Here is a 25,957-nt window from a genome sequence, read left to right on the forward strand (position 1 = left end):
ATCTCCTACAGGCTCAGAGCCTACAGAAGGAATTAGCAGGAGGGCAAGAGAGAGGCAACAACCGCTAGAGCTGCAGCTAACACGACTCTCTTTTGTTCCAGTCTATCCAGCAGAAACGACCTACTGGCCCCCCCGGTACCTGTCATCAGATGTCCAGGAATATTCCCACTACGAGATCATTCAAGGCCCCCCTGCCCCCTCCTCTCACCCTCCTCTCCCCCCACCACCCCCTCCTCCGGCAGACACGGAGCCGGTCGCTCTCTACGGGGGCTTCCCCTTCCCGCTGGACCAGAGCAACAAGCGAGCCCCCATCCCACCCCGCTACAGCAACCAGAACCTGGAGGACTTCCTGCCGCTGGGTCCCGTGGACATGGGAGCATCCCAGTGCCAGAACGAGTACACGGCCATCAGCTACTACCCAGCGCAGCTGGTGCAGGGCGAGGGGGTCCCGTACCAGCCCGAGCCGGGCTACAAGAGGGTCAGCATGCGCCTGAGCGTGGCCCAGCCCTCCTACGCCGACTGCGAGCTGGGCCACCAGCCCAGCATCCGAGCCCAGCCCCTGCCACCACCCAACTACGAGGGCTCCGACATGGTGGAGAGTGACTACGGGAGCTGCGAGGAGGTGATGTTCTAACAGGGCTCGCTCATGGGATGAGGAGAGAAGCACATCTCCACGCAGAACAGAGTGCAGGGGGCTGGCACACGCTGCTGAAGGGAGGTCTGTGTGTGCCCCCCACAGCTTGCAGCATCTCCCCCTGCAAGGCTGGGTTGTAATTTTGGCTGGATCTTTCCCCTCGCTGCCCTCCATGGTGCTCCTGGCTGCAAATGGAGGGGAAATGCTCCAGCCACTGCTGGGACATGGAGGATGCTCCTAGGATGACAATGACTAACCTGCCTCCTCACCAAGGGGACTGCCTCCAACACCATGCAGGACCACCTCCTCCCACCCCAGGCTTCCTGGCTGCAGGGAGGATGAGGAGGAGGAGGGCAAGCACTGCAGGTATGGCAGCAGTCATGGTGGAGAAAGGTGTGAAAGGACTAGCAATGCACAGCCTGGCAGTGCCCCATGTGGAGTAGCAGAGGCTCCCTGCTCCCAGCTCTGGCTCCAAGGGCTTGCATCAAGCCAACAGTTTGCTCGTGGAATGGATCAGCTGGTGCAAACCCTCTTCATGTCTGCTCCCTGGCACTGGGAGAGAGAAGAGGGAATGCAGCTGGTCTCATCAGCACATCCCTCACTGGCTAACAGAAGTCCAAGGGGAAAAAAAAAAAAAAAAAGAGTCCATTTCTGTAGAAAAACCAAGCAACAAGATCTGTCACAGCAGGAACCACCCACAGACTCAAACCAGGCTTCCCAGTCGGGCTGTGCTCACACGAGAAAGGGGGACCCTGCCCCGAGGACTGTGTGCACAGCCTTGTCCCCGTGGCTGTCATGGTCCCACGCTGAATGCAGCTGTACATGGTCCTGCCAGCAGCAGGGACTCCGTGCTGTGTCCCAGAAAGCCTGGCCAGCACTGCCTGAAATCTCTGCCCAGAGAGGGGCACCGAGGCTACTGAGCGTGGGTTTGCCTGTTTGTCCTTGTGCTTGGGAATGTATCGTTTCTTCGTGAGAGGTTTTCTTTGGTTGGTTGTTTGATGTAACTTTTTTTGTTGTTGTCGAATTTTTGGAAAGTATTAAAAGAGTTTGGATTTTTTTACTATTATGGTTTTATTCAGTTATCTCAGGGATTCTCTTGTAAATAAATAGGACATCCTTGCCTAGCTCCAGCCAGGGGAAAACCAGCTTATTTTGGACACCAGAACCTTTCAGGGAAGTACCAGGACAGCAAGTTAAATACATTTTTGAGGATGCTGTAAGAGCCAGAGGGACAAGGCAGACAGACCCACAGTACCTTGTCCTGCTTTGGGAAACCATGAGCCTCCTCTATCTCTTAGTTCAGGATTAAAGGGCTTGAAAGGACCCAAACTGAAGCCCTGCTTTGATTTGCATCCCCAACAAACAGCCCCTGTTTTACCTCCCAAAGCTCTCATGCATTTCCACGACATTTTTTTGCCAGCTCTGCTCAGCAGAAAGCAGTCCCTGCCTGGATTAGAACTATTTTATCTAGTTGGTTTTATTCTGCTTGGTAAATCCCTCTGAACATCATCCTAAAAGAGCACAATTCCTGCACTTTTTTTTGAGAATACTTTATTTTGAGGTGTCTCAGCAACTGTCTGAGACACTGGGAGAGAGAAGAGGAAACTAAGAGTGCCACTATTGCCCATAAGGAAACACAAATTGTTCCTCCCAGCAGCAGAAGCAGCACAAATAAGAGTGATATTTTCCTCCACATTTTTTAACTCCCCGGAGTTGCTTTGGCCAGTGGTCACAGCACAGGGTAAAAGCAACTGAGATGATGCTCCACCAAGTGACACCTGGGAAGGAGCAGCCTCAGCAAAGCCATTTCATGGGATGGGGACAGCCCTGCAGTGCTCAACCCTACAAAAGGATGGCTGTGGATCCCACCATGGTGACTCTCCATACTCAGAAAGACCCTGAAGCACCAGGAGCTGCCTGTGCTCAGCCGTCCCTCCTGCCCTGTCATTCAGGTGACCTCAGATCCAGTCCCCATCAGCCTGCAAAAGCCTCCTAGTTTAACAAAAAAATTATGCCAGAATTTCTAAAGATGAACTTTTTATAGCACTGATTTCCCCAACAGCCCTGTAATGACACACTGCAATGGCATGAATTATTCAGCAGAGAGGATAAGCCGAGCTGCAGCAGTGCTGGCAGAGTCTCCTAGTGCGGGATGACTTTTGCTCCTTTGATCTCTTGGGCGGATCAGCAGCAGCTCAGCATCCCCCATCTCTTTTTCACATGCCAGGCTCTTCTTTCAGCTGCAGCTCCACTTTTGGCATAAGTAGGGAGATGAGAAACCAAGGCACAGCTTTGGTGGGGTAGAGAAAAGCCCAGCCCTACAAGCCCATAAGCTCTGCCCACAACCTACTTGCATAAATGAGGTCGGAAGAAAAATTAACTTTTCCGAGCAGCAAAGCTGGAACACTTTTATTTGAAACCCTCACTAGGAGGGAAAATCGTGTGTGCTGTGTGGGTGGGGGTGGGAACAGCACAGGGTGGGATCCTGGCTGCCTGCTGGGCTCCACATCTCCTGCTCTCACTTCTTTTGGAAGAGAAACCCACACTTCACACCCCAAAGCCTTTACACATAAAAAATAGATCATATTTATTGATTAAAGTAAGATACATGATTCAGGTGCAGTAGCAGCCCTCCCACTGGGCAGCACCCGTGCTGTACACTGACAATATCCATAGGCACGAGACATGGACCATCGCTATATTTACACAGACAAGTTTCTTGGTTACTGAGCAGCCTACAATATACAAGTGTCAAGTTTTCGTGTCCATCGGGTCCTGCACCAGCTCCCCCTGGCTCAGCAGAGGCCCCACACCATGTGTGCCACCAGCACCCCATCTTCAAACACCCCTGCTCACCCCAACAAAAGGGAAGAGCTGCAAAACCCATTTAATGCTTCTGTGATATCCCAGTCCCCTTGGAAACTAGGTCTTCACTGCTGCTTGCAAAGTGAGTTTGGATGCCAAGAGCCTGATCAGCAAACCCACTGATGCCCAGTGCCAGGCTGGGGACATGCCTTGGCACACAGCTGTCCCTAAAATGTGGCCAGCCTTCTTAGAGTGCACTACTAGCAGGGCAACAGGAAGCATCAGACATCCCTTGCTCTTCGCAGCACTCCCTCCTCTGCTGAGGGTGAAATTCTGACTCAAACCCAACCCCAAGGGCCACGCTGGGGTCAGTACACAGAGATGGACCTGAATATTGCACTTCTCTCGCCTGTGTCATGCCCTGGAGCCCCTTCCCAGCCCTGGGTGCTTCCTCTCTATCCCCATGGTGCCCTCCAGAGGGAGGATTTGAGTTAAAGCTTTGCTCTGCTCCTGACCAAGCAATGCTGGTCATGCCAAAACCTTCCCCAGCACAGCCTTGGAGGAGATGAGGTGAACCCCAAGAGATGCAGGGAGCAGGTGAGGGGCTGGAAAGGGGCAGTGACGTGACACAGACCCACCCCACACCTGGCCACGTACCAGCATGGGGCACCCAGAACTGCCAGCAAAGCGGACACAGTGCAGACACAAGCACCACCGAGGGAGAGCCAAGCTGCAGAGACACTGCTCCACACAGCCCTCTCCTCCCAGAGCCCCATCAAACACCAAAAATAACCACAAACCTCTGCCTCCACCAAAGACGGGAACGCAGCCCACTGGTGCTGTACTCACCCTCCTTTCCCACCACCAGCAGCCTTTGCCCACCCCCAGGGAGACACGGCTGCAGTGGGATGAGGGATGAAGGCTCTCCACAGAGAGATGGCATTTGGGAGATGCTGTGTCAGTAGGCAGGAGTTCGGCCTATCCTGTGGAGGATGCATTTGCTCCCTTGTCTTAAAAAAAAGTAGAAATCCAGCAGAAAGGCAAGGAAATTCTCTAGGGAGGAAGCTGGGTTCTCAGAGGAAGGAAAGCAGTAGTGCCGTGGGACTGTCCCCACCAGGCATGCACCAGCCACGACAAAAGAAGCAACAGGAGCACAGGGAGAAGTGCTAGGGAGCTGCATCCTACAGGAGGAGAGGAGCTGGGTGGAGGCAGAGGATGCAGAGGAAGTGGAACCAGGAGAGAAAGGGTTAAATAAAGAAATATCATGGAGTTTTTGTGTGTGATTTGACATTCAGTATCGGCCTGCAGCCGCAGGCGGAGCGTGCCGGGGCCAGCTCAGGCACTGTAAACAAGGCGATGTATTCTTGTGGCGCGTGGGCAGCTTGTGGTGACCGCAGGGGACACCCTGTCCCACCCAAAGGGGACCAGCTCAGCCCGTCCTTACGGCAGAGCCTGCTTGCTCCCCAAACGCCTGGGGTTCCATAAAGCTTCTGAAAGCCAAGCACTGAGTTGTGCGCTGGATGGGGATAAATGAGTGTCACTACTGAAAGCGTGGGCCAGGGCTCAGCAAACCCTCCCAGGCCAGGGAGGTGCTGTGCCCAGTGCCCAGCTTCAGGGCCTGCTCAGACTTCCTGCTCAAGGTAGCTGGAAACAGAGCTGGAGCACTGCAGGAGCCAATGCTCATGGCTGGGGATCCAGAGCTGTGGGCCCTGGGATGCTCCTCACCTCAGGCTCTGCCCACCCTCCCCACAAGGCTGGGGTGAGGAGGCAGCTCCATGCTCTTTAACCTGAGCTGAGGTTTGTCTGTTGCTGTAAAAATAAAGTGCTCAGGGAAAAAAAAAAAAAATCAAACTGGCACAAAAAAGAGTAGTCCCTGTTCCCTGCCCTGACTGAAGGGACAGGGGAAATATGGAAGGGTGGGGATTTAAAAAAATAAAAATAATAAAATAAAATCTACATCCCTGGGATTCCTCACCTCTCAAAGTGACTATTTACAACCACCTGCCCTAAGAGCCCCCAGGGAAGGCACTGCCCCAGCCTGGATCCCACCTTCCAGACACAGCCCAGGGCAGGATTCTGCTGCGGCCGGGCACCCATGATAGCAGGCAGCCCCATCCTCTCCCAGACCAAACCCACCACGCCTCCCAAGAGGAGAGGGGAGGGCGTTCCCAGCAGAGCAGTGCCCAGTGTCCGTGCACCCCCAGCTCGGCATCCGGCAGGGCCGGCGGGGCGGGGGGACTGTCACTGCACCAGGACAGTGGTGGCGTTCACCACGGTGGCCGCGGGTGCCACCAGCTCCACCAGCGCCTCGTACGTGCCCACCACGAAGCCCACGAAGCCGAAGAGGCTGATGGCGATGTCCTTGGCAATGACGAGGGGGTGCATGCCCTCGGAGTAGTAGGTGGCAATCTCCAGCAGTGGGGGGAAGATGAGAGCCAGGGCGCTGCTGCTGACAGAGCCCACCAGGGAGATGACGAGGTCCAGGCGCGGGATGAGGATGGCCAGCACGCCTGGAGAAGGAACAGACACGACATCAGTGCTGCTCCCTGTGTCCAAGCAATCAAAACCCCACCCAGGGATGCCGCTGGCTGAGTCACACCTCCGCCCGCCTCCCTGACAGAAGACAAGGCTGCATGTTTTTCCGGCAACTCCTCCCGAAGAAGCAATTAAGCTGTTGAATTAACAAGCCTTTTTGTCGCCCTGGGCGCCACCAGAGCGAGCTCCAGGGCTGAGCAGAATGTGTGCCGCTGGCTGCCAGCATTCCCGACCGCCCCTGTGCGAGCCAGCACTCCTGCTCCTCACACCTGGGGAGCCATGAAGCCTCAGAAACCCCATAAAAGCAGGAGACGGGAAGAAAAAGGCATCTCCCCCCACCCCAAATCAATCCGTGTGGTTTGCATGTGTTTAGAGCTGCTCCAGCAGCAGCACGCCCACGGCACAGCCCAAGGGAGAACATTTGTTAGGTGAAAACTGCAGCCAAGGAAAATCCCCTTGGGAGACTCCTGACAGCTTGAGTTTAGCAGTGCAAGCTCCGGGATATTCCTGCTCCCCCTCCTCCTGCACGGCGCCAGGGGAGGACAGAGAGATGTCACCAGAGCTCTGCACAACACAAGAGAACCCTCTGCAAGCAAAGCAGTGCTAAGCTCCAGTGCTTAACCAGTGACCAAGAGAAATAAATTGGTTTATTGCTTTGAAAGCTCTGCTTGGAAACAGGAGACACCTAGGACCATGGCAGGTCCCTTCTCTGTGGAGAAGGGACATCTCAGGGCTCCTTACTGGAGGGATTTGTTCTCTCCCTGGCTATCAGCTACAGGCAAGAGAGGCTGCTGGAGCCTCCCTGAGCCAAAGATCACCCATGGAACTGCAGGAGAAGGAAGGCTTGGGAGACTGACTGTGACACCACTGCAGCACTGCTGTCATCTGGATAAGCCTAGAGATAAACCATCCCTTCACCAAGGGAAACAGCAACAAAGGTCCTGTGCCAGTTTATCCTGGTGCTCAGCCCTGCACAGAGCCAAACGAGTGCTCTGCCAGGTTCCAGCTGCAAGCAGCATCCCTGCTCCAGCAGCCTGTGTGGAGAGCAGAGCAGCTCCCCTCCAACAGCATCCTCAGCCCACCCCACACTGCTCTTTGGACTCAAAAGTAAACAAAATTATTAACTCCCCTCTAAAATAAGAGATTTGAAGCACCAGCTGCAGTCCTCAGCCTCCGGGGAAACAGTCTGATTTCTGCAGGTATTAATTCAAAGGGTTTTAAGTGTGCTGGTTTTGAAGTCTAAGCTTGAAAGACACCCATACACCAGATTGCATCCTCTCTTTGGAGCTAAAGCTCTGGTGGGGGCTTGTTGTGTGGCCACACAATCATCCAATGAATATTCATGCAACCCCCCTAATTGCTTTTATCCTCAGCAGCAGCCACAGAGATCCCTTACATGGAAGGGTGAGGGGAGGAGGTACAAAGGAACCAGCATCCTTCCACCAACACCTCTGCTGCCTCCCTACTCCCAAATAGGAGGATACAGCCACTGATGATGCCTAAAGCCATCCCATCTCTCCAAACCTTCGCTTCCCTAGCTTGGCACAGCCCAATACCCTCCAGGAGAGGCCCCAACCCCACAAGCAGGCTCCCAGTCCACCTACAGCACCAGGGTGGCCAGAGCACATTGCCCAGCACGGCAGGATTTCATCCCTGCACCCTCTGAGGACATGAAGGCTTCAGGAACTCAGCACAGAGGAGATGGGCCTTGCCCACCTCTGTTAATGCAGCGCTTCTGGCCCATCATTAGTGAGAGCCCAGAAACAGCAGCACCCTGCTCCCAGCCTGCTCCACCACCCCTGAGTGAGCACCATGCTCCTCTCAAACCCCAACCAAAGCCAGCTGGGACGCGTGGCCAGGTCCCTGATGCTCAGCTCTGGTGCATCAGCAGCATCAAGCCATGGAGCAAAGCTCCATTTCAGCAGGGGACGCCGGGGAGCTCAGTCAAGCATCTCAGCTCTGCTGACAACAGCAAGCATTTAGTCCTCAGGAATTAAAGCCAGCCAAAACCAGATACCACCTAATTTGCCCCACACCTTTCCCAAAGGTCCACCAGGCTCGAGCCAGGAGCCTGTTCCACCAAGAACCTCACTACAGGCACCACACACCATGAAGGGAAGGGACCCTGTGGGGCTGCTCCAGGCACACCTGCCCTGCACACTCTGCACTGCAGCATGCCAGGGCTCTGGTTCTGGGTCACCTACCCCTGTCAGTTGTCTCTTGCTGTGGTCCATGCTGCAATGAGTGCGTGGGCACAAGAACACCCCATCCCTCACGGTCAGTGACTCCTCTGCAGTCATGTCCCCATCACACAGGCACGAGGAGCCTGGCTGCACACTGCCTACAGAAAACAGCCTCTGCTCTGGGCTGCCCTGGCACTGAACCCTGCGCTGGCTGTTTCATGCAAACCCTGGTGGGACTCAGTGTCCCACAGAATTGCCATCAGGAGAATACCAGGCCTGAGGCTCCATGGGGATCTGCCACTTCTAAACGATGCAGTTTACTACTCCTCCACTGAGAAGACTGGTCCCATACAGAGGGGGCAGAGGACCACGGCTGCTGCTCCTTGGAGGCCACCTTGACCTGCTGGCTTGCATTAGCCAGGCCCAGGGACTGCCAGCTATGAGGGCTTGAGCAGCAGGGCCAGAGGTGCTGGGGTGAGCGGTGAAGGCTCAGTGGGAAGGAGGTGCCACAGCATTATAGGGAAGTCAGACAAGGTGGTTTGTACTCACAGGTCACACAGACCAGGGCCATCCTGAGGAGCAGGTTGACCAGCCAGCCCCAGCGCTCCGACACCCGGGCCACGAGGGGAGGGATGATGATCTCGGCAGGCACGTAGAACTGCACGGCATAGGTGAAGAAAATCCCAAAGGAGAAGAGCAGCTTGACAGCTTGGTACAGCCTGCAAAAGACAAGGACACAGTGAGACAGGCTCTTGCTCCAGCCCCTGCAACATCAACAGCAGAAAGCAGAAGGAGAATGCTCTGCAAAGACTTCTGTGAGTCAGTGGTCTCCACTCCTGAGCACTCTCTTAGAAAATTAGGGGTGATGCATTTAATTCACAAAGACCTTTCTTGAGCAAGAGACAGCAAAGACACGTATCAGCTGCAGCCATGATTACACATTCCAGCTACTGCTTGGCTTCTGAGGAGGGGGAAGAGGATGGCATTGCTGGGATAACTCTGGGCTTCCATGCAAAGTGAATATCACAATGTTCCAAAAGCAAAGCAACGTGAACAGGCAACTCAGCCTCCTCCATCAAACAAAAAAGAGCAGCTATTTTTGGAATGCTGCATAATACATGTTTGGGGGGAAGACAGTTAAAAGAGCAGTTTGGGCTGAGCAGAAGGAAGGCAGAGTGCAGAAGGCTGCGAACACCACCTCGGGCTCACCCCAAGTCAGATCTCACCATGTCCCAGATCCTGCAGCAATACAGTGTGGCTGCAGGAGAGAGCCAGTCACAGGTGACCACAAGGCACCTCCCAGCCCCACCTCTGCCCTCAGCTTCCCAGCAGCAGAAAAAGCCTCTCCAAAAGAGAAGTAACATCTGGTTACCTCACATATGGTCCTAACCCTTCCCCAACTCAAGACATGCTAACCAAGCAGGAAACGTGGGTCCTGGCCATACCGCTTGGGTAAACACGGGGTGAATCCAAGCTGAGGAATGTATCTGGCTCCTGCCTTCCCTCTACCTTTTTTGGGCCTGTGCCCTTCTGTACGCTGTGTCTCAGCATCCATCTGCTACGACAGCCTCAAATCAGAGAAATCCAAGCATTCCCATGCAAGACAACTTTGAACACTAGTGGCAGATTATGGCAAAATCAAACATTTCCCACAGACAGAGTTAGGGATCACCTAAGTGAATGGAATGTTACACAAGTCTATGGGACCAGACCAGATGTATTCAAGGTTGTGGCCAACAGCAGCCTGAAGCCACCTTATCATCTTCAAAAGAGCAGGGTGCTCAGAAGAGGTCCTGCTGCCTCAGGAGGAGAATAATATCCACCTTCAAGAAGGATGAGGGAAGCTACAGGCTAATCAGCCTCACCTCAATCCCCAGAAGAGTATGGGTTAAGTTCTCCTGGCTTCCATTTCCAGGCACATACTGAACAGTGGGGACTGCCAGCAGGGATTTGCCAAGGGGCAATCATGGAAATATCCTCATCAGTGACCTGGATGAGTTTTCAGTGACCCAGAACACATTCTCAGAAAATTCCAAGCAAGATCCAATTGGAGGAAATGGCTGACACAGCTTGGAGCAACAACATGATGCCACAGGCAAAGCTCAAGTGCAAAAACAAAATCCCATGCATGGGAAGGGGTGGGGCCAGGAGAACAGGACCTGGGGCTCTTGGTGGGTGACAGACTGGACATGAGCCAATGGCAGGACCCTGCAGTGACTAAGGTCAATCACAAATCAGGCTGTTAGCAAAAGCATAGCCAGGAGGTTAAGGATAGGGATTAAGGGATTACTTTCTTGTCTAGGGCTTGTGCATCTTGAGTATTGTGTCCAGTACTGGTACTCCCACGACAGGACACTGACCTATGTGATGGGTTAGCAAAGCATAGTCTCGGAAGTGATGTCCTTGCAAAGGGGTGCTTACAGCTCCTCTGTGACCTGACAGAACCTATCAGCTGGCCAGTTTGAATATGGACAATTCTTTGAGCCACTTAAAATTGTGACCGCCTCTGTGGTCCACACTTCAGAATAAACAAACCCCGGGCAGAGGCTCTGTCTCGTTTCCAGCGCTGGCACAGGTGGCTGCGGGTCCCCGTGTGGGGTCAGCGGGCTCAGCCCAGGCCCTGCTCGGGCCAGGCCAGGCCAGGCCACGGCCATCCTGGAGCCAATGGGCCCTGTTCCACCCACAGAACCCCCCCCACAGCCCTGCTGTGGGCAGCCAGAGCAGCCCAGCTCCCCCTCTCCAGTGCGGCCAAGATTCATCTGAAAGCTGCACCGCTGTCCAGCAAAGATCATGTGAGCAACAGTGATAAGAGAAATTCCAGCTGCAAGGCCTGGGTGAGATTAACCCTTTTATTGCTGTGAAGAGCTGAAAACCTGAGGGAAGAGAAAGAGGAGATGCTTAAAGCTGAAATTCTGTTGTAAAGCTATGATGTATCAGAGTACCCATTGTAATCTCATGAAGGCATGGGGGGGTGGAGCGTTCAACTTGTACTTGTGAGCAAAAGCACCTGCACTGAGATAGGCAGATGCTGAAGCAGCTGTAATTTGATGAGAAGTTTGAGCAGGGAGAGATGGAAGCGATGAGGACTCTTATTCCACATGGAAAGGGGAAGACCTCTGTTCCTAGAGGTGCTCCCAGAGATAGTCCTAGAGACAAAGATGAGGAGGACCCTTTGGTCCCAGGGAAGGAGGAGGGCCTCTGTTCTTAGAGATGAAATGCTCCCAGAGATGAGTGAAGAGAACTTTTGTTTCCGAATGGCTCAACCTTAAAACTGTACCCCAGTAATTCAAGAGTGGACCCTCGAAAGCAGTTGTGGGAAAAGCTGCAAGTTGGGGGAAGGGACTCACATGCGAGCAGAGAACCAACCCAGGCGGCTGTCTCGTTGTGATAATGTTTTCATAGCATGGGCAAGAGAGACTCCTCTTCCTAAATGGACTGAACAAGGTTATTATGGAAGTGATAAACAGACTGAACATCTCAAGGGTTGTCTTTTTACATTGTCAGTGGGAGAAGGGAGAAAGGTGGGGGGAGAAGAAGAGTTCTGAAGCTGTGGTATGATTTTATTTTTCCTTTTTCCCTCTTTTAGGTCTGTTAATAAACTTCTTTATATTCTTTCAAGTTTGGTGCCTGCTTTGCTTTTCTGCTAATTCTTATCTCACAGAAGGTAAATAGTAATGAGTATTTTGGACCAAACCACTATACCTACCAGAGCAAGTTGAGTGCAGGCTACTAAGATGGTTGGGGCTGGAGCATGATTTACAAAATGAGCTCTGGGCTCATTCAGCATGATGAGAAGGTTAGAAGAGGATGTTATTAATGTCTTCAGCTGCCTAACAGGAGGGCATGGAGGAGAGAGTAACAGGCTCTTCTTGGAGCTTCACAGCAGAAGAACCAGGTGCAGTAGGACAGAGCTGCATCTCCAAAGGATGATTAAGGGCCAGAAGAAGAGCCTGGATTGGTTGGGAACCACTGTCCTTACCGATACTCAACATTTAAGCTGGCCCTGCTATGAGCAGGTGAGAGGACCCAGTGATTGCATGGTGTCCTCTCTAACCTAAATCACCCTGAGGTTCCACAGGCAAACTGAACACAAAATTATCTCCAGAGTCCAGAGTGCACCCATGCAGCCACACGTGTGCACAGGAGCCTTGAGTCACTGACTGGCATATCTTATCACTGTATTCCCAAGCAAGTGATTCTATAAAAACCATGAAGTGCTCCAGGGCAATCCATGATTAATAGCTGTTACTAAAAAAAAAATACAGAAGGCTGTGTACCTGTCCTGCACAGGTCAGGAACCAGGACAACAAGATCAAAGGGCATTTTAAATTCCAAGAAGAGGAAGAATTCAAGCATTACCCTTGATCCACAGAAAACAGGGGCCCATGCAGAGCCTTGGAGAGGCACTCTGCCAACCGCAGCAACGCCTGCTTCAATCCAGATTGCCATGCTAGACCATCCCAAAAGGCTGCAAGAAGTGAAATACCCTCCTGGGACCGTAAGCTCTGTCATTACCTACCTTCAACCGGCCACATGCAACCCAACAGCTTCCCCCTCACTATAGCTAATTTCTTCACCCTTCAGATGGTGCAGTGAGGCAACCCTTCTGAGGAGACAAGGAGGATTTCTGCACAGCAGCACAGTATTTTGGGCACTGTGGTTAGACCTGGGCACTGGGAACTGACACACTCCTCATTTGAGGAAGCTGTGGTTTCAGAGAAATGAAATTGGGAAAGTCCTTAGTCACCCTATAACTCAACGATTCCCAAGATGTTCACCAAATCTGCTCCAGAGACCTCCAGGCAATGGCTACAGACAAGGAAGGCTGCAGCACCTCCACCACAATCCTTGCCTTGTCTCCCAGGTTGCAGGCAAACCCCATGACTTCTCACCCACAGCCTTTATGACCAGCTCCTGCAGCCCAGCCTTTTACTGCCAGAAAGAAAACCTGCGGGCGAGGCAGGATGGGCAAGACACTCATTTCAAGAGCAAGTCTTTACCCAACACCTGTGGTTTAATGCACAGGAGCAGTAGTCAAGATTTTATCTCAGCTATCACAGCCCTTACTTGAGATAAGTCCAACATCCACTGAATGCTCTGCCCAGAGGCAACGTGCACAAACATCAAGGTGTCCTGCGTGTCCGTGTCAAGTGATAAGGACCACAGCACACCTTCCCTGCAGCTGCCAGCAGGAGCCCTGCCACATGCCCAGGTTTCCCCAGGTGCTGATTCCAAAGGGCTGTTCTCTTCTCACTATCCAAAAAACCCTATGGCTACCTTCAGAAAAGTAGTTTACTTTAAGAAAAGACAGAAGGTGTGGATACTCCTAGAAACATGCATTTGCACTCTTCTCTCTGTAGTCTAGCAGGTCACAATAATCCCATTCTAAGGACCTGTTCTAAAGGTATGTCATTCTTCAGGGCAAACAGAGCTGAGATTCCCTGCAGAAGCCCCTTTGCAGCATTTCAGGTCAGCAGATGCCATTGCAGGCTGTGGCACGCAGAGCCCAAACCTGGAAATGACCTGCTTTCCACCTTCAGAAGTAGCAGCATCTCATCCCCTCCACACTGTACTTCAGTTTACTGAGCAGAAGAGATCACACTTCCTGTGCTCGGCACAGTGGGATTGAGACCTCCCTACAACACAGGCACATCTTTCCACCAGCCCCATCCCTCCTCACTGAGAGCAGGGACCTGGCAGAGCTCCAAGCCCCTGCAGGGGACAAGACAAGGCTCTCGGCAGCAGCAGGATCTTCTACCACACCAACACCAACATCCAGCAGAGCAGTCACTACACAGACCCAGCATGAATGAACATCCATGCACTCAAACTGAAAAGAAACCCACACAGCAATAATTATAGCAAAACCAGGCTCTATTTTCATCAAATCTTTGCTGTCTCCAGAGGCCCAGCTGTGCAGCTCTACAAGGGCAGCATGTGGAAGCCCCAGTGACTCAAAATTTGAGTCCTGCCCAAATTTACTCCAACAGTGAGACAGTGAGTCACACTGCATGGTGCTGGGTGCTACTAGCAGCAGAGAGGATGGGCAGGGGAGGAGGACAGGCACGCCCAGCTCCAGTTCTCACTCTGGTCTCTTGCAGGATTTCAAGCCAGCAGAGACCATCAAAGAGAACTGCTTGCATTTCTCCTGTGGGATGAATACGGAGCCATGACACCCATCCCCCAGGACAGAGCAGCACACAACTTAGGCAGCTGCTGCAGCAGCCACCAGCCCTGGCAAGAGGAGCAACAACACCTCCAAGCAGGCAGGCATGGGGTCAGGCCACAGGGCTCCAGACAGCAACTGGAGCATCTCAAGAGGCTTCACCAGATCCCAGAGGACAGACAGGTCTGGGAGGCTGCTGCAGAGCTCAGCCCCCATGGAAGGAAGGGGTATCCTCATGGCACCAGTGCTCACAGGCAAAGCATTGGCTCGAAATGAGCCACATCCAGGCACAATGTGAATCCAAGAAGTGGGAGTTTGAGCTCCAGAGCTGCAAACAAGGAGCACAACCTACACATGGAGATGTCACATCTCACTCCCTCTGGGAGCTCCCAGCTATGGATTTGTTTTTCATGTGCTACATTTGAGGAAGAGAAGCAGGTTTCGCACAATTCAGTGATGTTCTGGTACGTCTTCAACATCTGCCAGCCAGAGCACTGCTGAGAGCCAAAAAGATGCCACAAGGCTCCAAGAAAAAGGCAGGAGTTGCACCAACCCAGGCAGGGACCACCAGGGACCCCAATGAAGCAGCCTGAGCTCCAAGACCAGGCTCAGACACCACAGCAATGAGCCTCTTCCAGCCTATACATCAGACAACCCTAGTCTCACTCCTTGAAGTTTGGCAAATATGGCTATCCTCATGCTCACCCAGATTAGTTCTCTTAAGGAGTCCCCTGCCACCCCCTCTCCCACCTCCCTGTCTGGGACCCCCCAGTCCTTCAACTCCCCACAGGGACTCACCAGCAGTTGGGCAGGTTGAGTGTTATGCTGGCCTGAATGTCTGCCCCGAAGCGCAGGTACCCCAGGACGCTCAGGCTGATGTACAGGATGGTGACAGTGGTCATCCCCACATAGAGGATGACTGGGAACTGCCGGGGGTTCTTCATCTTGTTTTCCAGAGGAAGCACCTGGGAGAAGACGAGGAGGAGGAGGAAGATGACAGAGCAGCAGGTTGCCCATTCCTCTATACTCCTCAGGAGTATAGCTGGAGGGGCAGCCCCATGGCCAAGCACAGCCCACCATGCCAGGGGATGGGATAGGCACACATGGAGCCTGGAAAATCCAGCTGAAAAAAAAAAAACTGTACTGGAGATCAAGTTTCTGTGCTCCCATTGGAGACCTTCAGGCTCAGCACAGGAAGTCTCCAGCAGGTCACCCATGAGCTTGCCTTAAGAATGGGACCTGCTCCCTGCCCTTGGCAGGAGCTGTGCCCAGTGCTGGGTCTTGGGGCAATACCAACCACCCAATACCTTGGGTACATTACACTCTGCACTCCAAAACAGCACAGCCATGCCCATTATTTTACACTGTCCTATTTTCCCCAGCAAATCCTGGAAAGACCAAGACACTCTCCTCTGCTATCAAGTTTGTCTGGACAGATTTCAACCAGGCAGGACAATAAAAAGAGGAAGGACAGAGGTAAGACTCTGACCTCTATAATGCTAACATTAAATATAGGCCCTCAGCAAACATTTTTATAACTGTCCTTGGGTGGTGTTGATTTCAAGAAGAGACATGGTGCCAGATCTGGTGAGGAGGTAGGACAGGAATAACTTTTATTTGCTTCTTCACCTCCAAGTCATGCAAGGAAGAGAGCATTTGTGCCTCAGTGCTGGCAAGAACCCTCTGCCCAGGGCATAGCATTCAGTAAACACTCCTCCTGTAATGGATTTGGCCCTCTCCAGCCCCATGTTTACACAGCCAGCTTATATTAAGAGATGAAAACATTTTTTCCTCCTTTGAAGGGAGCTCCCGGAAACAACCCACAACATCTTAGGGAATCATTAAGCTCTCCACCCACCCAGCCAGCTTTTTTCATGGATACAGTTGGTCTATTTACAGCATCTTGCATGAGAGGCCCATTTGCATGGGCAGGCTGGGGCCACGCGGCTGCCGAAGGGAGATCTCGGTGCCTCCGCAGCAGGGTGGGAAGGAACGGATCACATCTTTTCATGCCAGACTTTTTGGCCTCTCATTTAGGCAACTTCAGGATCCAGCCTGGTAACAAGACTCAGGACAATTCCTTATCTGCAGGTCAGCCAGCAGAGCCCAAGGCAGAGGCTGGTGTGATTCTCGATCTACTGCCACATAAAGCCACTTTTAAAGCAGCAACCAACCTCCTGAGGTTTGGAGCACGTGTTCCTCCAGCCTCAGATGGAAGCACCAGAGTTTGACCCAGGAGATAGCCTGGAGCTAAAGCTAACAGCACCAGCCAGAATTTGGGCTATTGTCTGAGAAGTTCAGCTGCAAATGCAGCTGCAAAGCAGAGCAGGTGCTGCAGCAAGTCCGAGCAGGGCTGAGCCTCCTGTGCAGCAGTCCCACTGCCCCACACCCAGACTTACCACGCCAATGCCTTCAAAAGCAAAGATCGCAGTGCCAAAGAACAGAGGGTAGGTCTTCCAGGCTGCTGCTAGAGGCAGGTTTCTGGGGTCAGGAATGTCCTGGAAAAAAGCCCATGCAGAGTTCAGACACAGGGAGGATGGGGAAGACCTGGCCTGTTCCCATCACTCCCTGTCAAAGCCCCACGGTGCAGGGAAAGCCCTGCAGGGCAGAAAGAACCATCATGCCCACAGGAGCAAGCAGCACCCCACAGCATCCAAACACCCCGAGCTCCCTCCACCTGCCAGAACACAGGACAGCACAGAAATGAGAAGGGGGAATTGTGCACACCTACCCTGACAATGTACTGGTAGATCACAACAAGGCTGACAAGCATGGCCACATTGGCCAGCATGGAGCAGATGGACAGGACCTTGAGGTTCTGGATGAACGTGAGCAGCACCACGAAAGGCAGGAGGGAAAGCATGTACAGCCGGGAGTCCATGGTGGGGGTCATCACCACCGTCCTGTTCGAGCTGCAGTCATTGGTGGTCCCGTTTGCAGCAGACACAACCTGGGGAAGCACAGAAAGCCCTGGTGAACCCCATCTCACAGGTCTAAAAGCCACAGATCTTAGCAGCCCATTCCAGGTGGGTCAGAGCATCCCAAGAGCTCACTTCAAACACAGCTAGCTGATTAAAATCACACCAACACGTGTTTTCAGATAGTTCTGAAGCAAATCCCTGTTATCTTGCAGGGGGCAGAGGTGGGACTGGCTATGGCACCTGAGCCAAGACAGCAAATCCTGCCCAACCCCATGTTTACCGAGCAGGAGGACTCAGCAGCCAGGCACAGAGGGGGCAGAGAGCACAGGATGCGTATTTGCACAGCCCCTAAGGCCAATTGAGCAGAGAGGAAATAGGCACTAAGTACTATTTCCAAAGGTCCTTTTCCTCTTGTTGCACCAAGTTGTTATCTAAGTCACACAGTCCTTCAGTCAGTCAGCACCCCCGTTCATGTGCAAGGACATCTGGAAACTACTGCTGGCCTCCAAGTTCACTTTCTTCATGACAAATCATTCTTTCCTTGGGTCTTTCATTCCAAAGGCACTCCAGGCCATGTGCTCACTTCTAGAGATAGCTCAGGAACCAGGAACCAGGAACCAGGTGGCTGAGCCATCCCTCCCAAGAGCATGGGCTCACTGAATCACCAATACAACCATGACTAAGCTGGTTCAGGTCTTGTCCAGTCACTGCAGCAAAGAGCGACCTGAAAACTTATTTAACCTGCTCCAGAGCAAGTCCTGCCCCAGAGGAGAGGCTGAAGAACTCTGTGTAAACCAGCATCCTCTGTGGGAGAGGGCAGAGCACGGCCACGCACCCATGGGGACAGTGGTGCTCAAGCCCCAGCCTGCCCTGCCTCTTCATGGCTTGCTCCAAAGCCGTTTTCCAAACCAAAGCCCTGCCCAACACAGTGGCACCTCGCCCAAGGTACCACCTGCACCATGACTCCCCACCTAACACGCTGTTCCTCACCACAAAAAAAACCAAGCAACACTCCCCTCTCCCCACCCAAAAAAATTCCAAAACTAAAGCCAAGGGGTTTCCCACCTGTGGCCTAAAAAAATGGTGTGGATTTGCAGGTTTTTGCAAATTTCCCTTGAGGCTTGAGGCAGCCTTCAGTCTTTGCTGTGAGGGGCTGAGGAGAAAGAAGCCCACCTTGAAGTGGAGCAGGGGGCTGTTCCCAGGGGTGGGAGCCAGCAGCAGCCTGGTCCCTGCACACACCCTGCTGCCTCCTGCTCTCAGGGCTGGTGGCATTAGATCACCAGTGTCAACCCATTTACTCCTTCTGCCACCCCACAATGAGAATCTCCTCAGCTGCTGCTCCAGGAGCAGAGGAAGAGGCTCACACTGGCAGGACTCCCCCTTGCTCCCCAGAAGCCCCTCTGAAATTGATGGCCATCAGGGAAGGGCACAGCCATGGTGGTAGTGACCAGACCACTGCTGCAAGAGCAGAGCAGGAGCACATGGGGAAAAAAGCTGAGCAGTGCCTGCAAGGCACTGAGCTGGCAGAGGCTGGGAATGGGGACTCATTATTCCCAGTTTCTTACAGAACAGGAGCCAGCCAAGCGGTTCAGGGTTTCTGTTTATTTCCTCCTGAGGCCTGGCAGGAAGAAACTCTTTCTCTAAAGATGTAATTAAGCTCCAGAGCCACAGGATGAGGAAAGAAACTGGAATGCAAACAGATCCAAGGAAGGGAGAAGAGAGGTTCACAGCAGGTCCTGGGACTCACACATTACCATCGACAGCAATAAAACAATTAACTGAGCGGGACAGGACAGAAAAGGCACAGTCCCTCTGATTTCACCCCTTTCCTGTTGTTCCCTCACTAGGAATGGCCCCACTTCTCCTAGGCAACACGGACAGCTCCAGCACCTCTGCAAAATCACAGAGATTCTCAGGAAAACCTGCTCTGTTTGAACAGGAAAATCGATCCTCCAAAGTATCTGGGCAGAGGAGTGCTACTTTTCTGAGCAGCATATCCGACAGAAACCAGACCTTTGGTGAAGAACAGGGCACAGGACACAGGAACTAAGAACAACCCAAGCACCTTCACACCCTCTCACCTCCCCCCTGCTCATGAAGGAGGTGTAAGTCCAACCTGCTTCAGATTGTCCGCCAGAAAGACAAAGTACACGCAGCAGAAACCCAACTGAGTGATGATCAGGAAAAGTCCCACTATACGCCTGGAAAGCAAAAGAAGACCATTTGTCAGCCAGATCATACAGAAGTAAGAGCGCACTTGGGTTGCTTTGGGTTGCACTTGCACAGTGCAGAGATGCTGCTCTCCACAAGGTTGGGGTGTACAGGTCAGAGCACACCCAGCTCACTTCCCTGTGATAAGGAGAGAGGACCTTTTCTCCACCCAGCCTCACAGATCTCAAGCTCTCTAGTCTCCCCATCACTTCCACAGGGTCAGGACCACCCTCAAGAGAAAAGTCTCCTTTTTAGGTTTAGTATCTCCAGTCTACTGCTGAATTGTCAGAGCTGAAAACAACACTCCCTGGACACAGGAACAGGGGAATGTTCCCATCCCCTGATGTGCAATGATCTGTGTGATGTAACGTGGGACACTCACAGGGCAGGGAGCAGCCACTGGATGTGTTCCATGTCTAGCAAGATGGGCCAGCACTGCAAGACCCTATCATCCCTTTGTTATGCTGTGGAGACCTAGTTATCCCACTCCTTTAGTATAAGTCACGTCTGGCTGGGGACAGTACTGGATCAAAGACCTCAGCATTACCTCTGGGGGACACTGAGCACTCAGGGCAGGTGAGCCAAACAGCATTTTATGTCACTTGTGCTTATCTGCTGACACAGCTCAGTGACCAGAGGCTCTTCTGTCCCAGCTGTAGCACATGCTGGGCTCAAAGACAAGTCCCTGCCTGGGGCAGGGGAGCAGTACCTTCCCCAGATGGCATGTGTCCTCAGGCAGGCACTGGGGCTTGCCTCCAGCCCATACATCACGGCACCTCCATAGTCTAGAAACTGCTTCTGGAACCTGTCCAGAGAAGAGAGAAGGGTCATCAGATCAGCCCTGTCTGCTAGTTCCCAATGCAAATAGTGACATTAAAAGGAAAACAGTTCCTGTGAGAAAGAAGAGCAGTTCCCAACTGAGGCTTTGACATGGGCAATTTGCTGCTGAGGGGCTTTAGAAAAACCCCAGGGCTTTTTGGGCAAGAGGGAAGAACTGTAGGAGCTGCAGGGCTGAGAAGGGGAGTTGCTCCTTACCTGTTGCAGAAGTGATGGGCGCATTTCACCAGGATGCCCATGCAGTGCACAGCCACGACTCCCATCACCAGCAGGCTCAGAGGACCCAGCTGCAGGGAAGAGAGGGGGAAGGCTGCACTCTGATGGCCAAAGGCAGAGCTGCACGGTACCTTCTACTTCCAGACAGAACTCCACGGGCTGGGTGAGTGCAAACATCACTGGAGGCTGAACCAGAGCTCTGGTGCAGCTCCCAGGAACCAGCCCCCCCAGGACCAAGGAACCTGACAGAGCCACGAGCTTGGCAGGAATGATGGAAAAGAAGCAGGTTGGGGCAGTTTGGGCGTAGCAAAGCACTTCCAGAATTGTTTTCCAAACTATCTTGCACATGCCTATTATGCAGATGATGAAGAGGTCATGGCCTGGACACAGCGTCCTGCCTGACCCCAGCAGAGGAAACCACAGGTGCAGCTCACACACTGAACTCCTTCACACCAGGCAGCAACAATGCAGGAGCAGCAGGAACAGTCTCAGCAGCAAAACAAAGCCACAGAGCTTGTGGTGCAAACATGTGAAAGTCACCAAACACTGAGAGGCGTCTGGGCAGGGACTCACACCCCAACAGCCCCAACACTGGCCATGTGAGCTGCCCAGTGCCCCGGGGTCACTCTGCCCCACAAGCTCCAGCACAGCAGGGCTGAGCTGCCTTACCAGGATGCCGGCATTCTTCACAGCCAGGGGCAGCCCCAGCAGCCCCGTCCCGATATTCCCCTTCAGCAGATGGATCAGGGTCTGGTACCAACTGAGGGAAAGCAGATGCAGAGGTGACTGTCAGCAGGAGCCCACACCCAGACCATACACAGCTTATCCTGTTGAGGGTCCACAGCAGCTCTGAACTGCAGCAGGGAATGCACATGGAGGTCATAATCCTGTACCCTGAACCCAGCTCAGCCAGCTGGGACTGAGCTAGGTGTGAAGGCAAAGACTGAACAAACAGATTTCAGGTGGGCATTTGCAAAACCAACTTCATGGCAAAACCCAGTATAAGCACAGCCCAACACCAAGGAGCTGCACAAGGAAGTCTCTGAGCTGAAGGGATCCGTCTCTGTCAGGAAAAGACAGCATCCTCTGCACACCTGGGCACAAGGAAACCCCCAAAACATGGCTGCAACATGCCCACCTATCTTCAGAATATGGGCATGCTGTTTGTTTGCCACAGCTCCCCATCAAACCAAGCTGGAGCAGGGGAATACTGGGAAAAGCACCAATCACTGCCCACTGCCAGCAAGCCCAGCTTCACCGGAGAGCAAAGAGCAACACTGGGGCAGCTGCTTGCTTGGTGCCAGCACACCACAGATGCAGGACCACAGCCCTGCCTTCATCACCCCCAGGAGAACTCCCTATAAAACCACAACTCCAGCATCCTCCAGCAAAGCCAGCAGGGAGCCACCATGACCTCCTCCACCCTCCCTGGTGCCGGGCCAGCCCAGGAAAGAGGGAAGCATCACTCACGTTGTCCCGTTGGTCTCCCCAAAGCGCTGGTAGGACTCAGGGTGGGCAAAGCCATTCATGCCCTCGGGAGGGCTCCCCTCCGGTGTGACATCTGTGGAGCTGTAGTCATTGTAGTCCTCGCTGCGGAGGCGCCGGGTGGACATGGTCCCTGTGGGGGCAGCAGCATTAGGGGTGCCCAGCTCAACAGCCCCATTCTCAGGCTCCTTGGGGTCAGTCATTGTGCAGAGAGACCGGCTCGCACTGCCAGAGCAAGGTCTCCTCCAGGGCTTTTATACAGTCACATGCTCCTGCCCAAGCAATCACGAAGTTGGCATGTCCTAAGGTCAAAGGTGCATGGCACATTCCCACTGGCTCTTCCTTCAGGCTCATGCCCATGTTTTGGGCACACCCAGCCAGAACGGGGTCAGGATCCTGCAGGCAGAGCCTGGAAGTGACCCACTTCATGTCAAACAAGGGAGCTGTGTACCCCTGCTCTAAGGGTGGTGAGTGTGACACCACAGGCAGTGGGGCAGGAGGGGACATGCTGGCACTGTGTCCCCGCTCTGGCACTCAGGACTAGGGCTGTCAACTGGATGGGCCAGGAAAGTGTAACTGCTTTTAACTCGTACACAGTGTGCTGCAAGGGAACAGCTTGCTCTTGCCAGGGAAGGGAAAGTTTCCTAACTTCTCTTTTTTTTTTCTTTTTTCCTTACTGAAGACTTTTTATTAAAGAGAATTTTTACAAAAATTTATTATACTCCCATCAAAGAGGAGACCATGTGCTGACAGCAAAACACCTGCCCTAAAGGTTTCACAGCCACGGAGGTGCCTATGGGACAGAGGGGCTTCCCAGGATGAGGCACCTGCACAGCTTGGAGCTCTTGCTCCAGCAGAAACTCTAGCAGTGTCCAGCAAGCCAGGAGCACCAGTACAAGCCTCAACAAGGATACACACCTCATGCCTTTATCTGGAAAACAGTCAGCTGGTTCAATTCCCACACATGCCACACCCAGCATCCCAAACACCCACTGGGAAGGAGCACCAGAGGCAGGGAAATTATGTGCAAAGCTCTTGTGCCACAGACTGGCGACCCAATCCCTGCCCCACGGCTCCTCTGGGCTGTCATGCACCATCCCTGCCCCAGCAGTCCTGGTGCTCCTCATCTCTCTCCCCAGCACTGGTGGAGAACTGGGAGCAAGAGGAAGCAGCAGAGAAATGTCACTACTGCAAAAAACTATCTCGTTTCCTGCCAGAGCTCCTCATGCACCCACTGAGTCACGCGAGCACCCACCAGATGCAGCCTCAGCACAGACCAACACATCTGGCTGTGCAGGGAATGCTCAGCCCAGGCCACTCGGGTGCTGCTTCACCCCCAGAGCACCCAGGCATTCCCCAGAACACCACTCTGCAAACCTGGCTGCTACATAGGAAACAAGCCAAGAGCTTCAACCACTGGGAGGGTCCAGCCTGGTGATCAGAAGGGTAGCAGGGGAGCAAGGGTTTTTCCTCTGCTCTGGATGCTCCAGATCCCAGCTGCTCTGGAGCAGTTATCCAGACCACAACAGCAGTGCTGTATTTCCTGTGGCACCAGGCAACACCAGCAGCAGGAAGCAGCAGTGTGTCCCATGGAATACCAGGTTCTGGAGCAGCAGTGACGCTGGCAGGCAGACACTCCAGAGCCAAAGGCAGCACATGCATCACTCCTGCCCAGCCTCCTCCCTGGCAGCCAGGACATGCAATCGTGTCCTGAACCAGCTCCGCCGCAGGCAGGGCGATCCAGCAAGGCAGGGAGCGGGAAGAGCGGCAGCAAGAGTTTACACAAGGAAAGCGTTAGAAGCTATTTGTCATCGGTGACAGGCCCAAGGGGCAGGAGAAGGACCTGGGAGGCTCTGCCAAGCACCATGGGCTGGCAGAGGGCAAGGAGAGTGGGCAGAGGGGGTCCAGGGCTGGGTCGGGCATAGGTACCCTTCCCAAAGGTGGCCTGCACAGCATCCAAAGTACCCACAGCAATGTCTTCCAGTTAAATACAACATGGTGACATCACTCTGCCTGATCGCTCCCTGCGGATTTTTTTTTCCCCTTCAAGCAGGCCCGTCTGCTTTCTGCTTTGAAGAGCCAGGGAAATGCATTCATCTTGACTTGCCTGCCTTGTGTCTGGATTAAAGGTTGCGTAGCAGCAGGGAGCAAGCACTCTGCTCTCCCACAACCAATGAGAAAAGCTGCAAAACATGTCTCATCCATACAACAAACACTTCAAACCAAAGCAAAACCCCACTATGCCACTTCACCACTTCCTCGTCATTGAAAACAGCAAAGACAGGAACACCCACATTTGGTTTCCACTTCAAACCCAAGTCCTTGGCCACTTTCATGTGCGCGTTTTGCCACCTACACACAAGAGCAATTTCATCCTATTAGGAAAGCTGGGGGGTAGTGACAGCACTCTGTCCCTTACAGTGACAGCCCCATGCCAGAAGTCAAAAGCAAGATGTGATTTGCTGCTGACCCAGACAGCTCTCCCCAGCTGAGCTGGGATTGTATGCAGATCAGGAAATCTTCTGGAAAAGTGAGCTTCACAGCAAAACTCACTGCTGCTTCCCATCATGTGTGTTGAATCCTTAATTTCCAAAGCACTGCTTGTAACCCACCTCAGCATGACACAAAGGAGAGCTAGCACTGCCAGATCCCCCTGCCCTGCCTGCACAGAGGTCACAGACAAGCCCGTTCCCCAGGCCACCATACCAACGCCAGCCCGACACCCCCCAGTCACAGCATCAGTCCTCTTGACCCTGTGCTACCCAGTGCTCCCACAGTTCCAGAGACCCCCCAGATTCACCCTTCCAACGTTTCACAGCACAGCCTGGTCCCCACAACCCAGCTTCTCCCCACAGGGAGGCTGCTGGGCACAAACCTTACCAGCCTCCACAGCTCCCACCCCAGCCAGGCTGAGTTGCCCAGCTCTCCTTGCACCCCCACAGAGCAGCACAGCTGAAGCCCGCAGAGTGTGGGACTCCCTGCACCCCGCCAGTGCCTCACAGCATCCTTACCAGCACCTCACACGGGGGGCTGTGCCCCCTACACTGCACGGCATGCCAGGACACTCCGAGAGGACACTCACGAGGTGCCAGCCCTCATGCAGGGCATCGCCAGCACTCCCCGGAACACCCACGTCAGCCTCCAGCACCCCCGGGGACCCCCAGCACCCATGTCAGCGGCCAGGACCCCCAGACCCGGAGCACCCACCCATGCCCAAGGGCTGCCACCGATGCCCTGGAACCCCGAGTCCCGTCAGCGCGCCCAGGCTGCCCCGAGCACCCACGCGGGACGGCGGCACTGCCGGAACCCCGCGCATCCACGGCGGCCACCGCGCCCCCCGCATCCCTGGGCACGCCGCGGGCTGACAGGCGGCTGACAGGCGGCTGACAGGCGGCTGGCAGCCCCCACCCGCAGCCCCCCGGTCGCTGTCGCACCCCGGTCCCTGTCCCGGTGCCCGTCCCGCACCTCTCCGCCGCCCCGCACCGCCCGGCCCCGCCGGGCCCGCTCGCTCGGCCGCGCCGTCACGTGACCCCCGCTCAGCTGAGCGCGGCGCCTGCGCGCGGGGGGCGCTGAGGGCGAGGGGCGGGGCCGGGAGGCGCCGGGCGGGACCGGGCGAGGCGCGGCCGTGGCGCCGCCTGGCGGGCGGGCGGGCGCGGTGCGCAGGGCGGGTCCCGCGGCTGCGTGAGGGGAAAGGCGGGAGGGCGGAGCAGCGAGGGGCGGCCGGGGAAGGGAACGGGGCTGGGGAGGGGTGCGGAGCACGAGTACTCTGGGGGAGCTGAGGTTGTTCAGCCTGGAGGAGGCTCGGGGGTGGCTTTATCACTCTCTAAAACTCCCTGAGAGTGAAGCCAGGTGGCGTCGGGCTCTGCTGTCAGGCAACCAGCAGCATGACAAGAGGATGTGGTGTTAAGCTGCACCAGGGAATGTTTAGGCTGGACATTAGGAGAACTTTCTTCGCAGAGTGATT

The 25,957-nt window shown here is 54.1% G+C and overlaps 2 protein-coding genes across 5 annotated transcripts in view; one reads left to right on the plus strand and one right to left on the minus strand.

Moving 5' to 3' along the window:
- FAT2 (FAT atypical cadherin 2) overlaps nt 1-634 on the plus strand; it is a gene marked incomplete at both ends in the record, with an annotated part of 43,517 nt that extends 42,883 nt beyond the window's left edge. Inside the window, one exon of the mRNA XM_082291122.1 lies at nt 102-634. Coding sequence (XP_082147248.1) covers nt 102-634 — 533 coding nt within the window. The remainder of the gene's footprint in view (nt 1-101) is intronic.
- The window catches only part of LOC309578463 (proton-coupled amino acid transporter 1-like), a 57,980-nt gene extending 32,458 nt beyond the window's left edge, over nt 1-25,522 (minus strand). The window contains exons 1-12 of one of the 4 annotated variants that reach the window (XM_082291125.1): nt 25,459-25,515; nt 24,288-24,345; nt 21,979-22,126; nt 21,178-21,268; nt 20,491-20,579; nt 20,165-20,260; nt 19,361-19,445; nt 17,055-17,273; nt 16,723-16,821; nt 15,122-15,288; nt 8,707-8,876; nt 3,194-5,949 (exon numbers count right to left, since the gene is read on the minus strand). In XM_082291125.1, the coding sequence (XP_082147251.1) occupies nt 5,681-5,949; nt 8,707-8,876; nt 15,122-15,288; nt 16,723-16,821; nt 17,055-17,273; nt 19,361-19,445; nt 20,165-20,260; nt 20,491-20,579; nt 21,178-21,268; nt 21,979-22,121 (1,428 nt within the window). In that variant the 5' untranslated portion in view covers nt 22,122-22,126; nt 24,288-24,345; nt 25,459-25,515 and the 3' untranslated portion in view covers nt 3,194-5,680. Of the gene's footprint in view, nt 1-3,193; nt 5,950-8,706; nt 8,877-15,121; nt 15,289-16,722; nt 16,822-17,054; nt 17,274-19,360; nt 19,446-20,164; nt 20,261-20,490; nt 20,580-21,177; nt 21,269-21,978; nt 22,299-24,287; nt 24,346-25,458 lie in introns of those variants that run through there. The other 3 variants (XM_082291124.1, XM_082291123.1, XM_082291126.1) reach the window with 3 other exon arrangements.
- Nucleotides 25,523-25,957: the final 435 nt, after the last annotated feature.

The sequence above is a fragment of the Coloeus monedula genome (genome assembly GCF_965178545.1).
Source record: "Coloeus monedula genome assembly, chromosome: 15".
NCBI lineage: Eukaryota > Metazoa > Chordata > Aves > Passeriformes > Corvidae > Coloeus > Coloeus monedula.